Source organism: Struthio camelus, chromosome 9 (assembly GCF_040807025.1).
Source record: "Struthio camelus isolate bStrCam1 chromosome 9, bStrCam1.hap1, whole genome shotgun sequence".
NCBI classification, from domain to species: domain Eukaryota; kingdom Metazoa; phylum Chordata; class Aves; order Struthioniformes; family Struthionidae; genus Struthio; species Struthio camelus.
In genome coordinates this window covers 5,154,451-5,169,279 of record NC_090950.1, presented here as the reverse complement: position 1 = coordinate 5,169,279, position 14,829 = coordinate 5,154,451, and the positions used below count along the sequence as shown (strand labels likewise).

Here is a 14,829-nt window from a genome sequence, read left to right as displayed (position 1 = left end):
CGTACTTGCAGATTTAGTCTCCGCTGACGTGCTTCCAGGGCTAAAGAAAGGGCTGGCAGGCAGAGAGAGGCCTCTTAAGCATAGACTGCTGTGGACCACCTTGTGCACATATCTTTACCCGTCATTTACCAATTGCGAGAAAAGCACCTTTCCCATTTGGCACTGGTGTCCTTTGTTGGCCTGTTTGTGAAGAGAAACACAGCACTGTTTCTGGACTGTGCGCCAGGGCCATGTTCCAACTGCCTGATCTCTGCAGAGAGAATTTAGAAAATAACCAGGTCCTTTCCCAGAACAGCACATTGTGTTGCACCCAGCTGTAGCTGTGAAACAGGCACGCAGTGTGCTCATGCAGAGCTGCGTTTCTATCCAGCAGGAGCTGCAATTAGATAGAGAAAAGAGAACTGATCTGGGTTTTTCCTTCCCCAATGTTTCAGGAGGGAGCAAGCAGTGGAAAAGAAGTATCCTGGGACTTACAAACGCCATCCAGTCAGACCAATAATCCACCCCAATACAGTGGAGAAGCTGATGAAGAGGAAAGGGGTTGCCCATAAACCAGGCAGCCAGACTAAACGGTAAGTAGTAACAACGCAGTCGCCAGGAAGCAACCGTAGAACCCCACTGAGTCGAGCAGGCAGCTTACGTCCCTTTTGGACTGAGGGCAGCGCAGGACGGGCTGAAGGAGTGTTCTCTCCTGGGCCTGGTCTGATCCTCAGAACCACAATTGGTTAATTACCTTAAGGCAAAAGGCATGAATCCTGCCTTTCCTTCTACCTGGCCGGTTCTCTGGAACCACTTGGTCCATAGAAATTTTTCAGAGGTGATAGTGCTCTGCCAGAAGGAGGTATCTAATGTGTCCTCCGAATTTCTTATGGGCCAAGCAAAGAACAGTTAGCTCATCCCTGACTTTGATGTTAGTAAGCAGGATGAGGGATTGTGGAAATCAGACAGTCCTGAGGGAGGATGGATTTGTTGCTGAGGAATTAAATTGGGATTCAATAACTGTGAACTCATTGTCCTTTCAGCTATTTTCTCTCTGCATGACTTTCAGAAAGTGAGATACTACTGGATTTTTCAGAGGAGTTGTGTATCCTCCTTCTCCTCCCTTTTCTGGGTGTTCTAGGAGTCAGAGTCGCTGATTAACAGTGAATAATTACTTATTATGAATTAATATTCATATATGCATCTGAAATGAGCAGGCTGACACCATCAGCAGATTGGAGCCCTATTGGGCTGAGCGTGATGTATGTGTATGGTAAGAGACATGCCCTACACCAAGGTCTTAGACACAGGAGGGAGCTATTTTGGGAGTAGATCATCAAAGTAAGGATGAAAGAAAGGTGGAGTGTGTGTGTCAGATGTTGGGAAAGGCAGCAAGAAAGCAGTGTGGGGTGTGATGGGCTGAACAGAAGGGACATTGAGTGGAGAGATCTAAAAAAAAAACCTGAAGGCAGAAGTCAAGCGGCTAAAGGAGAGAAAGGCCTGCAGACTATAGAAAGCAGAGTCTGCTTATGGCTACCGCTGTCTCTTTGTCCTGGCTCCAAGCTGATGTCCTTTCTCAGTTCTTAGTTCTTGATTTAATGTTAAACTTCTGCTGACTGTCTCTCAGGCCAGATCTGCTGAAGTCAGAGGGCATACCCAGCACAGAAGCAGCATCCAATGGTTCACCAGTCTCAGGAAGTCCCAAAATGTCAACACCAAGCGGCAAAAGCCGCTACCGCAGTAAGCCACGTCACCGCCGAGGGAACAGCAAAGGCAGCTACAATGATTTTGCAGGGATCTTGAAAAACCAGCCAGTGCATGATGATGCACCCCCACCTCCTCCTCCTCATAATCATCCTCATCACCCCAGTCTACAGCAGCAACACGGCCAAAGCCATCCCCATGGCCATCACTCACGGCTTCACGCCCATGGACAAGATATTGCTAATTGCGCAAACAATTTAAGGTACTTTGGCCCCGCGGCAGCGCTGCGGAGCCCTCTCAGTAACCATGCGCAAAGGCGGATGTCTGGTTCCAGCCCTGATCTCATCTCCGCTGCCATGGAAGCAGATTGCCGGAGGAATCTGGAGAGCAAAGAAAGCAAAGCTGATCATTGGGAGTGCTGCAAAACAGATCCATATAATTCCTGTCTTCAGTGCAGGCAAGAGAACAGTGGTCAGGTACAGATGTCATCTCTTGAAACAGGGATCAACCATTCTCAGTCACCAACATGTGTTTCCCTATATGAAAATGCACAGTACATTGAGAAGACGGAGGAAGAGGGCTTCAGCAACTGTAAGTCAGCGTCAGCCCTAGGCACTCCTCAGCACATGGCTTCCTCAGTGCTGCCTTGCAAAACAAGACCCATTCAGAAGGTAAGGATGGCATAGAGATTTTGAAAAAAGGAGGCTTCCTCCCTGTGTGTGGCATAGGCTAGCGTCTGAATACGTGATAGCAACAAAGCCGTGCATCCCGAGCACAGAACAGCGGAGTTGTATACGACTTTGTCGTAGAGATCATACCTGTGTGGGCTTTGCTTTGTGATCTGGACAGTCTTTTAGAGTCACTTTTTATTGAAAAGTATTGTAGGAGTATTGATGAGTACTGCTAATAATGAAGGTTGTAAACAGGGCATTTTGTTAAGGCCCTGTTTTCTGTTGCCTGTAATTTAGCCAGTCTTTGTTTGAGCCCAAACTTTCCTTGTTTTTGAGCCTTTCTCAAAACAAAGGAAGGGGTAAACGCGTTGCTTTATCCATGTTAAACACCTTGAACCAGTTTCGTTCAGAAATTCTGCAGCACTGCTGTGCTTTGGAACACAGATACAGTCCCTGCCGTAGCCTCGGGGACATGCCTTTGCTGCTCCTGCGAGAACCTGGCCCGCTTGACTGAAAGTCATAGTTCTTATGTGTTACGTGAAGATCTCCTAGCTTAGCAGCTAAGCAAGGAGCACGCTCTGACCTGGAGCTGCAAGGGCTGAAAAGAAGTTCCTCAAAAGTGTTCCCCCCTAGTGGGGAGGAACAGTTGTACAGAGATGGAGTTCCTCTTTATTCCTCCTGCTTCCATCCAGGTGGTGAGAGAAGAAGCAGCAAGAGCCGGTCGGAGCAGAGCGCAAAGAGCAGAGAAACTGGGCCTGGGTGGAAAAGTGAAGGGAAAGAGGATGAATGTCAGAACAGGAGTGTGTTTTAGGCCCAGAATGAAGGGAGGAGGAGCCCGTGGGCATGCAATGAGATAGAGGCTGATTCTGAAGTGTGAACCAGGAGTTGGCGGCTTAGATGGGACAGGAGTAGGCTGGAAACAACAAGATTGCAAGGGCTAGGTTTGGCTGGAAGGAGAAGAATAAAAGGCTCTGCTCACTGAAGTAGGGAATGGGACAAAACTCATTTTGTCATTAACGAAACCCACCAGAAAAGGATGTGCTACCCCCCATCCTGCTTTATGATGGCTTCACGTAGAAGGGGTCGAAGTGGTAAAGTTAGGAGTGCCGAATCAGCTCAGTTTATGTGGCTTTCGGTGTGGTCCTAATTACTTGGTTTGCTTCCATAAAAATGTAGAAAATTATGTACCCAGTGCCTGCTTAAAGTACTCCAGTTTATTTTGAAGTTAAGCACTCCAAACTTAGAAATGACAGCATTAATGCCACCTGAAATAATCCCCTTTTAAGAAGAAGTCCTAGTCAATTCTCACTGTTCAATAGGTTCTTTTCTCATCTGGACTGTTGCAGTCTGGTTGACACAAGTGACTTTGTGCTAGAAGACGAGTGGGCAACAATGTAGTTGCATGTTTGTTCTTTCACAAATATGATATCAACATTCTTGTCCTTGTCCCCTGCCAGAGCGGTGATGACTCTTCAGAAGAAGAAGAAGGAGAAGTAGATAGTGAAGTGGAGTTTCCTCGTAGACAAAGGTAAAAGGTGAAATTCACTCTAATCTTTGGTGGGACAAAACTCAGAAGGAGAGCTGTCATTGCGGCTGTGTGCCAGCACTGAAACTGCGGAAGGTGCTAGCAGAACAGCAGTCGCATTCAGCGTGTCCCATCCGTTGTCCTCAGTGATTCTGCATGTTGACTTGCTGTTTTCAGCCTGTTCTGAGATGTTTTCTCTAGCATAGCTTCTCTCTTGCAGGCTGTTTGCAACACAACTTGGTTACACTTGGTTAGCAAGGGTTAGTATTATTCAGCCTATAAAAATAAGCTGCTGCATCTTTGTCACCAGGATCAGCCTTATTGGATGTTGGTAGCCTTTATGAACTCTTTCAAATGCTATTTATTAGCTGTTGCTGCAAGGGGCTGACTGCAGCACCTTTGTAGTGGGATTCAAGGAGGATTCAAGAGCGAGGTGACAACCCAGCAGATGAAATTTGATGATGTTTCTTGTAGAATAATAGACTTGAGGAGGAGTTCCTACCTCAGCATACATAATAATGGGCTTTACAGTCCTGTGCTCAGGCAAGAGATTATGGCATTGTTGCAGGAGCTTGATGAAAGCAGCTGCTTGACGTGCAGAAATGATGCAGTGGGCAGATAGGTTAAGGCTTGTTAGGAAAGGAGAGAGAACAGAACAAAACCTTGTCTGCTGTTGTATACGTCCATGGTATACCTGCAGCTTGAATCCTAAACGTCACCTCGGTTGCCTCAGCTCAAAGTATGTGTTAGAGTTTGAAAAGGTACTGAGAAGTGTGATAAGGATGGTTAGACGTGGCTTGCAGAGAAGAAAAGATTAAATGGATTAGAGATCTTTGTCGAGGAGGAGAGCGTATAACGGAGGTCCGTGAAATTGTGAATCGTGCGGAGAAAGTTAGCGAGGAACAATTCCTCATGCTCATACTAGGGACACCTAGTGAATCAAGCAGTGGGTTTAAAATGAAAAAAGGAAGTGCTTTTTCCATCCAGAACTTTGTCAAATGTAGAGCTCATTGTGAAGGGATGCTGTGGAAATCAAAATATAAACAGGCTATAAGTGTTTAGTTAATGGAGGATAGCTCAATGGTGGCTGTTAAGCAGTGCCAGTTCGGTCTTCAGCTCAGGAAGTCAGATCTGCTGACTGCTGCAAAGCAGGAAGTTATGCCTGGAGAAAGCAGGCTCTGCACTCCCTGTTCTCATAATTTCCCTGGTTATTTCAGAAAAAAGGGCTGGTAAAGAGGAATATGCTCCAGGGAAGATCAGCTGGTGTGAATGTGTACCAGAGAAGACCGAGTAAGACGGAAGAAATTAAAGATGTGTATCTTAAACTCTGTCGTTCAAAAGGAGGTAGATCCCCTTAGCTCCGAAATGCGAGGGGCAGCCCTGCGCTTGGCAGTGCTCTTCCCACCTGCCTTGCGGGTCAGTTAGGACTCGGCAGTTGGAGATGCGTACTTATGGCAGGGAGAGGCACTTGGAGAGTTGATGGAGAGCCTTTCCTAGGGATAGAACCTGTTCTGCTCGGTCAAAGACACTTCTGGGCGGACCATGCCCTTGACCTGGTGTGGAGAAGCAGCTAGACAGCGTTGCATGCATTATGCCTGAGAGGTAGGGACAATGGGATTGAGCTATTCAGTATCACAGAATCACAGATATCCACTCTGCATTTAGTGCACCGCTAATATTGTGAGGGTTGTGATTGTGATTCAAGATGTCTTGAAAGCAAGCTGCCTTTCGGCCTTGCTACACACCAGAAACAGTGTTCTTTGTGTTTGAACAGTAACACCGCACTGGTTTGCCAACTAATTCTGCACGTGTGCAGCAGTGGGAGACCTCTCTACTGAGAAGCTGTAACTTTTCTAGCTAGCAGTGGGCTCCTGGGGACAGGGTCACCCAGGGTTGACTAGGCACTGTCAGCGGGGTCGGTCAAGGCCAACAAACTCCAGGTGTGTGATAGGCAGGGGAGCCTAAAACAGCACACTGGGAATTGCTTTACACTTGCAGTCAGAGGCACTGGGATACAAGCTGAACTACTCTCCTGGTTTGCAGGCCTCACCGCTGCATTAGTAGCTGCCAGTCCTACTCGACCTTCAGCTCGGAGAACTTTTCCGTGTCGGATGGAGAGGAGGGGAACACAAGTGATCATTCGAACAGCCCAGATGAGCTGGCCGCCAAGCTGGAAGATGAGCTGGCTGAGAAGCTGGAGGACATGTTATCTCAGACTCCAGAGATCCCCATTGAAATCTCCACCCAGTCTGATGGGCTTTCAGACAAAGAGTGCGCTGTGCGGAGGGTCAAGACTCAGATGTCGCTGGGCAAGCTTTGTGCAGATGAACACAGCTGTGAGGTGAGTTGCATGCTTAGCAATCCCCACTTCCTTCTAGCGGTTAATTGAAAAAAAAAAAAAAAATCTTACGGAAAGACATCCAAGGGCAAGATAGCTGGAAGACTGCCTAGGAAATGGTGTGGTCGATGTACCACAGTGAGGGGACTGCTTAAATACCTGATCTTTCTCATGCTAGGCCAAGTGGATAGGCAAAATAGCACAAAGTAAGCTGGACATAATTTGCTGTTCAGGCTGAGGGAGATATTGGGAGGCCATTGGCTCTGCAGTTGCATTAAGGGGGATAAAAAGTAGCAGATAAAGTAGATAATGGAAGGGATATGAACGTTCTGCCTCAGACCCATCCATCAGCCTTGCTGTCAGACCTGAAATGGTTTTCTTCCTTATACTGTCTTTCAAGTTTTTAGAAGCGGGGAGGGCAGAGGCTTCTGCACCATCTTTTGGTACCTCTGTCTGTTCGTTGATGGTGCTCTGACCAGATATTTTTCTGCCCTAGAAGTGTCCTGTGAAGCATTTCAGTAACCAAACACTGCCGTAGAAGGCCTGAAATGCAGTGACCGACTATCACGCTTTCTGCCAGCCCCTCCTCCAGGGGAGAGAAGGGACCTTTGGTAGGGTGCCTGCGCGCTGCTGACATCTCCTGTGTGCTGCTGATCTCTCCTCCTCGTGCTGGTGGTGACCTTTCCCTGTCTCCTGTTACGGCTTGGGACAGTGTGCTTGATCTGTGATGCAGGATAATTGCTCAAAACGTCTTCTTTCCTTTTGCTTTGCAGAACCCAGCACAGTTTGGAGAATCAGACTGTGACTCTTCCGAAGGGGAGTGTTCTGATGCCACGGTCAGGACCAATAAGCCCTGCAGCTCTGCTACTTGGTAATACAGATCTCCCCCAAAGCTTCCTGATACTGGCATTTTGATTTCCCTGAGATTCCACTTCATTCCCCTTCATCACACTTTACAGGAAGAGAAGATGCTTCTCCTTCCCACCCCAGGAGTGATTTGCAATAACCCGAATCTCTGGAAGATGTCCAAATGAAATTAATTCTCTTTGAGCATTTCAATCAAGAATGGCAGGGATGTATTTTATTGAATAATCTAGTTACTGTAACATGGATATTTATTTTTTTGACATTTTAACACTTTTTACTGTAAAGAGTGGATTGTATTTATAGACACACAGACTTGTTGCAAAAAAATAAACAAAACAAAAACAAAAAAAGTTCAGAAAGCAAGCACATTACAGAGAAACATCCTGGGAGTCCTGCCTGGACAGCATTGTGTACAAACGCGGGGGATTCTCATGCTGCTTTCACAGGGGACCAGGCCTTATGGCCCTGAAGACTGGAGAACAGATCAAGAAAACTAAACCACTCAGTCTTATCAAATGAGGAAGCATAATAAAAAGACCTTACTACAAGGTAACCTGTGAACAAAGCGTATTCAGTATAACCAGCTGGGTCATTTTTTAATCAGAAGGTGGACATGTTCCTGGAGAAAACTGGTACTGAGGTGCTAACATCCAGGGTCTTCTGAGTCAATACATCCCCAGGAATGTAATAGTGGGTTTTATTTTAAGGGTTTTTAGGTTTTTTCTTTTTTTTTTTTTTAAATCAGCATTTTGTTGTGAGATCCTGCAAATGTATTCTAACCTCGTTCTCCTGAGAATTGATATAAGAGCACTTCTTAACATCACCCTTGCTTCACTCTGGCAGCGTCGATCTCCAGTCGAGCAGGGAAACCTCTTTCAGATGCAGTGTGCCATTTCCCAGTTTACTTCCTCCTCTTACCTCCTGTCTGTTTCAGTCAGTCAAAGAAATCAATCAAATCAGTGTTGGCAAAGCAAGAACTTGCAAACCGTGGAAAGCACGTTCTGCAGAGCCTGAGCACGCCTCTGGGAGGAAACTGGAGATGCCCGTCCTGGATGTGAAGAAGCAGTCTCTCACCTGCAACAGCGTCGATAACCAGCAGAGAGCTGTGTGCTGAGGGGGAAGACTGGGAATCGCTGGCCTAGACACGAGCATCAGCCCTGCTCCGTCTCCTTATTCCCTGTACGTTCTTGAAAGCGTTAACAGCTGCCTGCACCTTCGTGTCAGGCTTTGTGCAAAACAGACGCGTTGCACAGGGAGCCTTGACTGTGGTCGTGGCACAGCTGTGTGTCTCAGGTGTGCCCTGAGGCCTCTGTTTCTTGTCTAAGCTGGTCAAAGTGAGGATAGTCCTGGTACGTGGCATTGGCAGATGAGGAAAAATTTGTTTTCTGATAGAACTCATAGTGCCTTCCCTTCAAACACTACTTCTTCTAAATCAACCTTTAACGAGAACAAAACCTAGAGCACGTCTCCCCCACCTGAGTTGATAACCCCCCTGCGAGAGCTTTCACCCTGCCCTTCCTAGCGTGCTGGCTGAGCCGGCTGCGCCAGGCGCGCGTGGCCCAGTCGGACTGCCGGGTGCCGCTCGGCGCACCGGCGCACCAGCCTGAGATGAACGGCAGGAACGGACCATGGACAGGTACTTCTGTTGCTTTGTTTGTTTACATTTTATGTTAAAATATTGGTTTGAATTTAACTGTGGTAATTTATAGCCTCACGGCAAAATGAAGGAAAATGTCTTACTTATACAGAGAGCAGTATTGTATGAGTTAAATTATCCCGTATTTTTAAATTTTTGTAGCTGGACTACACACAGATCTTAAGTTATGATGTTATTTTATTATTTATTATCGTTTCTGTAGATCAGAAGGTTGGCTTCACTGCTAGCACAATTGTAACCCGTTTGTGTGATGTTACCTTCTCCCTGATCACTGGGGGGGGGGAGCGGAGCTGGGCTCAGAGGCTGTCAGTAGTCGCTGCCTCTCGCGCTTTCCAAGGATGCTGAGAACCCGTCGAGGCTGGCGCGGGAGGGATGGGTGCTGGCAGCCCCGGGGGCCTGTGATGCTCCTCGTGGTCGATGCTGCAATTCGCTCATGCGTTGCTGGTGGAGTTGACAGCCCCCGAGCTGATGGGGAACAGTGACCAGGGAGCGAGTGGTTTTGTACTGATCACAAAGTAAATAACTTTTCACAAAGACCCTCGGGCGAAAGCGTCCAAAGGGACAAGTAGAGAGGAGGGCAATCACTGCAGGCAGTGGGTGCAGGATCAGGGGTGGCCAGCAGGCCAGCAGTGGGTCCACGCTGTGCATCACTGGCGCAGGACCAAAGAGGTTGCCGGTGAGGAGGAGCTGCCGCTCACCTACCTGCAGCAGCAATACTCAGACCCAGTGTGGAGGAAGAACGCAGAGGGGAGCGAAGCTCTTGACCGACTTCGTTTCATGTTTCCTTTCTCTCCCTAACCCTCATTCTTCCTCCCAAATGCGCTCTCTCTTGGGCAGTGGCATGAGGAAGTGGCAGGGCCGGACACAGCTTTGCTTTCATGGTGTGGCAGGAGTTTTGGGGTGGAAGAGGTGGTACAGATTGTTACTCAGGAAGCTGGAGGCGAGAGTGCAGGAGCTTGAGACAGGCCAAACAACGCCAAATTGCGTGCATGTGCAACATCCATGCACACGAGGGGGAAGACCAAAGTATTGCAGAAAGAGAGGAGTAACGTATGAAAGTGTTGAGAACTACCATCATGGTCTACACCAAATCGCCAGCGCAGCAGAGGGTGCCAGGCCTTGCACCCTGGAGAGACCCTGCCGCTTGGATTTGGCAACTTTCCTGAGCCCTGACAGACTGGGCTGCCGGCTGGCCTCGGGCAGCGCTGTGTCAGCCCAGCGCGAGGTCTGGTGGTGCCCGCTGCCTGCGCGAAGCACTTGCTTGCGAAGGTGGCCATACAGCAATAGCCCAAAGCAGAGCTGCCTCCAGCTCAGGCCTGTCAGTCTCAGTGACTTCAAGCCAGGATGATTTGGTCCCTAGCAAAAAGATCCTACAGGGCTTTAGTAGGTGCAGCCTCCGCTCAGCAGAGCGCCGCAATGTGGTGAAGCTCCTTGGGGAGTTCCCGGCCTTCACTGGCACTTGCTGAGATGGGGAGAGGCTTTGATGAACGAGAGTTTGGGACCCTCCTGGTCAGCAGTCCCAGATACATGCTCAGATTTCTTCCTGCCTGTGCCACAGGATGCACTGACAGCCTGGAAGAGCAGAACGGAAACCCTTCCGGTTGTCTGCTGCCATGCTCCAGCTGCACTTCGGTCTAGTTGCTTTCCATGCCCACGTCATTGCACTGTAACCTTCCAGCGTCGCTCCTCATAACCGCTGCCTACTATGCAGGGTCCCTTTGGGACTGCCACCTCCCTGTGTTAACGAATAACCCGTCCACCAGTGGAGATATCATCCCAGCCTCCCCTCCGCATGTTTCTCACCCACCTCGGCTGCGCGCAGGCAGGGCCGGCTCAGCAGCCCTCCCACGTTCCTGGGACCGGGGTGCTCAGCCCCGTAAAGGGACGTGTAAGCATTTTCTTTAATGCAGCTTATCCCAAATTGCACATAGACGACGTGATCTCCACATTGCTGTACGGGCACCTCTGCTGCGGTTCCTTGCACTTTCTCCCCTAGCAGGATGTCGGGGCTGAGGTACCTAAATCGGCCTGCTTCCTCCTCGCGGTAACACCTCATTTGCGGGACAGAGGTAAATTGTGGGTTCCCTTTTCAGCATCCTGACTACCGTGATCCAGTTCTCATGGCTGCTGACAGCTCCTGAACGCTAGCCTAGATTTTCTCCCAGAGCTGAATGTTGCCTTCCCCACTGTTGTGTTAAGTAACCATTTCATCTTGGCCCTGTCCAGTAGTGTTCATCTCTCTTCCCTGCTCTGCGCATTCCTGATACAAACTTGATTTTTTTGTATTGAACAGTGTACAGTGATGGAAACAAGAATGACTATCAAAGCAAACAATGCATGGAATAAAAAGCCAGTGTACTTCAACATCTTTCAGGCTGGTCTCGTGATCTGGGGATGGTTTGTGATGTACTTTGGGATAAAGCCATGAAGCCTTTTCAATAACTAACACGATGCTTGTCAGCAAACAGCATGTTTTAAGTTACCTCTTGCTGCACTGTAACTCCTGGGTGCTCTGAGTACCAGGGCAGAGGCTTGGTGGGATGCACGTAGCCTCCTGAGCACCCAGGTGCCCCTGAGCTCTTGCTCTTGTTAAAGGAGCCATTTTACTTTGTAAGCTGGGGCGTTGAATCTGCACCCTTCTCTTCTTGTACCATCTGGGATTTTTTTTTTTTTTTATTTACTGTCCCACTCGGCCTCAGCGCTGCTGGTGGGGCAGGTGGTAAAATGGATTAAGCGTTCTCTGTCAGCTTCCCAAATGCTCTGGGGTCTCCCACCAGGGTCCCTTCCATGCCAGCTAGTCTACTTTCCTCCTCTGAGCACAGGGCAGGGTCCTGGGGAGCAGAGCAATGAAGGGCAAATACCAAAAACTCAGGAGTACATTATCTTCCCTGGGGAACAGTCTCCAGCAAATGGGACAGAGCCTAAGCCTACCTACTTATTTGGAAACCATGTAGTTATATATATGCAAATACCTATGTATAAAGATACATGGCTTGTGACTCTCAGGAGCAAATCTCTGCAAAACAGGCACATCCGTTTTTTTTTCCCTTTAGTCTTAGTGGGCAGGCGCAGATAACTGATAGTCATCAGAAGTGATCTGTGTGTGACACGTGAATGATGCTGTGTACAGGCATCTTGTGGCAGGCCCCCAAAACTGATGTAGGTGGAGAATGTTTTCCTTGCTGTATGAGCTTACTGAAATCTGAGTCACAGTAGAAAAGTCTCTCCAATGTATCCTGCAAAAGCTCTCCTACAGAAGGTGCAGAGACAAGCAGCAGACCCTGAAACTTTTTTTTCCCCTCAAATTGGTATTGTACTTCTGGGATTAAGAGCACAGAAGCGTGTGGTTTTTCAGTTTCAGCCAAAAATGCTGAATACTTATGGGTGTGGAGAGGCCACCAAGAGCTGGGGAAATGATGCTATTAGAATGACAGTGAAAAATAGCCAAGGCTCCTGCTGTTGCTGCCCAACATGACTCCCTGTGTGCTATGGGCTCCTAAGTGCCCTCAGATGAGGGGGGCTAAGGCTGGGGCAGAAAAACAGCTGTCAGGGCCAGCTGGGCTCTTTATCCCTGCACCATTGCTGCACCAGTGTCAGAGCTGGACTCAGGGAGAGGCAGCAGCCGTGAGTTGGGCTGGGAGGCAGACTAGGTGAGGGAGGGAGGTGCTTGACACCCTTCTGCCTTTGTCCCTGCTGGCTCCTGAGTTCTGGCTTGCCTTCCTCAAGCAATCACGATTTTTTCCCCTTTTGTTAACACATTTGCAGCAGGTTGGCAACACCCTCAAGCACATGAAGACGCAGGCTTAAAGGACACAGGCGATTTAACTGAAGTGTGCATAAAACCTCTGTATAGCGCTCTCAGTGCAGATACATGCACAGTTACAATTTAAAAACAAAACCCTTACACCTCTTCTTAGATGAGGAGTGTAAACACTGCAATTGTCCTTGGTCCAAAGTGGCACAGAGCATGCAGAACAAAGCTCACAGGAACAGAGACCAGCAGCTTCTGTGAGGCAGTCCCCTGAGAGCTGGCACACCGGAGCCATCACATGCTCTTTTTGTCATTGAGCAACTGAGCATGCTTGTCTTCCTCCACTTTCAAGCGCGTCTTGCTGTATTTCTTGATGAGGGTCCCTGGTATCAACGCTGCCATAGCCATAGCAAGCAGTTTGAGCAGTGTGTCCCAGGAGAAAATGGCATCCAGAGAGTTGATTTGTGAGAGAATGGCACCTGTCTGCACACAGATGAAATTATATGGTGCAAGACCTGAAAGAATCAGAGCCAAAAAAGCCTGTTAGCATCCCCCTTGCCTCCAAGCAAGAATGCTAGTTAGTTCAAATACCTGCTTTCCCTAGGTCAGACACAAGGGCCTGAGATTGTAGCAGCAGGAGCAGAATGTGATTCAAGACTTTGCTGCATTACAGCAGCACCAAGTGTTGCACAATGCTGCAAGATGTTTGAACGTACAGGCAGCAAGGAAGGCAAACAGGTACAAGGGGCAGAGGCACAGCTAGGGGAGCAGTGCTCTGCCTCCTCGGGGTCAGCGGTTACCACCCAAGGAGAGTGACAGGGTCCTGCTACAGCCTCCCCAGGCCTTACCGATGAGAACGGAGAAGAAGAACTGAGACACAGGGATGTTTAAAATGGGGGCTGAGAGATTCAGGAACCAGTTTGGTGTCATGGGGAACAGTCTCAGGAACAACAAGAAGAAAAATAAGCAGCTCCTGTTCTCTTCTACCTGCCAAGAGAAATGTTCCAAATTACTTCTGCTAGTCAGGTAGCAGAAACATCTGAACAGCCAGGACTTAAAGGAGTACAAGTTTCATTCTAACAAGCCAGAACATAACCTCAGTCCAGAACCGATGACAAGTGGTGAGTCTACATATGTATTGGCGCTTAATGGTAAGCCACTGCCTTCCACAAAAGCCGTGAAAAGGGGTCTAAGCTGAGTACGAGAGAATGGAGGAAGTCAGCGGCAGAACAACCTCTGGCAATACAACTCAGTGCAGGTTTGATGGGGGCAGCGCTGGAACGCAGGGGCTTCCCAAACAATCCGCGATGCTACTTCACATCCAATTACCCCCTGGGCGAACAGACGCGTTCCCAAGGAGAGCAGGAGGCGGGCAGCCCCGTCCTAGATCCTGCCGAGGAAGGTCCTCCCTAACTGACCCTCTGCCCGTATTAATTTTTTTTTGTTTGACCAAAAGTCACAGCAGGAGGCAGCCTCACCACGGGGGGTGGGGGGTGGTTCCGGGCGCCTCGGCCGAGCGAAGGCCGTTTACCTTTCTTTGCAGCCTAGCCACTTGATCGGGGAAGTAGTGGACCACGAACTTCTTCCCAAAAGCGCGGGAGAGCAGGTAGCAAGAGGTCGCTCCCAGGGAGGTGAGGGCGGAGCACAAGGCGAGCGCCGTCCACGGTCCGAACAGCGCTCCGGCCAGGACGTTCTGCGAAGACAAGGGCAGGCGGTGACCGGCCAGGAGGGGCCTGGACGCGGGGCCTCGCCGCAGCCCCCCCGCACCGCACCGCACCGCACCAGGAGGCCGGAGCCCGGGATGGCGAAGCTCTGCTTGTAGAAGTAGGCGGCGCAGAAGAGCAGCAGCGCGGCGCCCCGGTGCTCCCGCTCGTAGTCCCGCAGCGCCTCCGCCAGCTCCCGCAGCTCCTCCGCGTCCGACGGGAACCGCAGCGGCCTGAAGGGGAAGCACGGGGAAGCCCCGGAGCACCGCTCGTCCCGGCCCGGCCCGTCCCGTCCCGTCCCCCCCCGGCCGCCGCACCCACCTGCGCGCGCCTCCCGCGCTCAGCCGCGCCGACAGCAGCGACAGCGCGGCCGTGGCGGCCGCGAACACCAGTAGCAGCCCGCTCAGCCGCCGCCACATCCCCACCAACACCGCCACCGCGCAGGCGCGGCCGCTAGGGGCGGGGCGGCCGCTAGGGGCGGGGCGGGGCGCGGCGCGGCGGGGCGGCGCGCGAAGGGCGCGGCCGTTAGGGGCGGGGCGGGGCGGCTGCGGCCGTTGGCCGGCGGCCGTTAGGGGCGGCTGCGGCCGTTGGCGACGCGGCGCGGCGGAAGGGCGGTGGGTTTTCTTCTACGGGC

The 14,829-nt window shown here is 50.2% G+C and overlaps 2 protein-coding genes across 11 annotated transcripts in view; one reads left to right on the top strand and one right to left on the bottom strand.

Moving 5' to 3' along the window:
* MAP3K13 (mitogen-activated protein kinase kinase kinase 13) overlaps positions 1-11,105 on the top strand; it is an 82,604-nt gene extending 71,499 nt beyond the window's left edge. For all 9 annotated transcript variants that reach the window (XM_068953761.1, XM_068953762.1, XM_068953764.1 and 6 more), the window contains 6 exons: positions 435-572; positions 1,607-2,354; positions 3,812-3,882; positions 5,923-6,220; positions 6,991-7,088; positions 7,177-11,105. In XM_068953761.1, the coding sequence (XP_068809862.1) occupies positions 435-572; positions 1,607-2,354; positions 3,812-3,882; positions 5,923-6,220; positions 6,991-7,088; positions 7,177-7,213 (1,390 nt within the window). In that variant the 3' untranslated portion in view covers positions 7,214-11,105. The remainder of the gene's footprint in view (positions 1-434; positions 573-1,606; positions 2,355-3,811; positions 3,883-5,922; positions 6,221-6,990; positions 7,089-7,176) is intronic.
* Positions 11,106-12,567: 1,462 nt separating this feature from the next.
* Positions 12,568-14,680, bottom strand: TMEM41A (transmembrane protein 41A). 2 transcript variants are annotated; one of them, XM_068953767.1, is made up of 5 exons: positions 14,517-14,680; positions 14,275-14,428; positions 14,024-14,185; positions 13,341-13,479; positions 12,568-13,007 (listed from the first exon to the last, which is right to left on the bottom strand). In XM_068953767.1, the coding sequence occupies exons 1-5, from the start codon at positions 14,612-14,614 to the stop codon at positions 12,787-12,789; spliced, it is 774 nt and encodes a 257-aa protein (XP_068809868.1). In that variant the 5' UTR covers positions 14,615-14,680; the 3' UTR covers positions 12,568-12,786. The 2 variants fall into 2 exon arrangements, with proteins under 2 accessions (XP_068809868.1, XP_068809869.1); XM_068953768.1 differs by having other exon boundaries at positions 12,568-12,975; positions 14,517-14,659.
* Between the last annotated feature and the right edge of the window lie 149 nt (positions 14,681-14,829).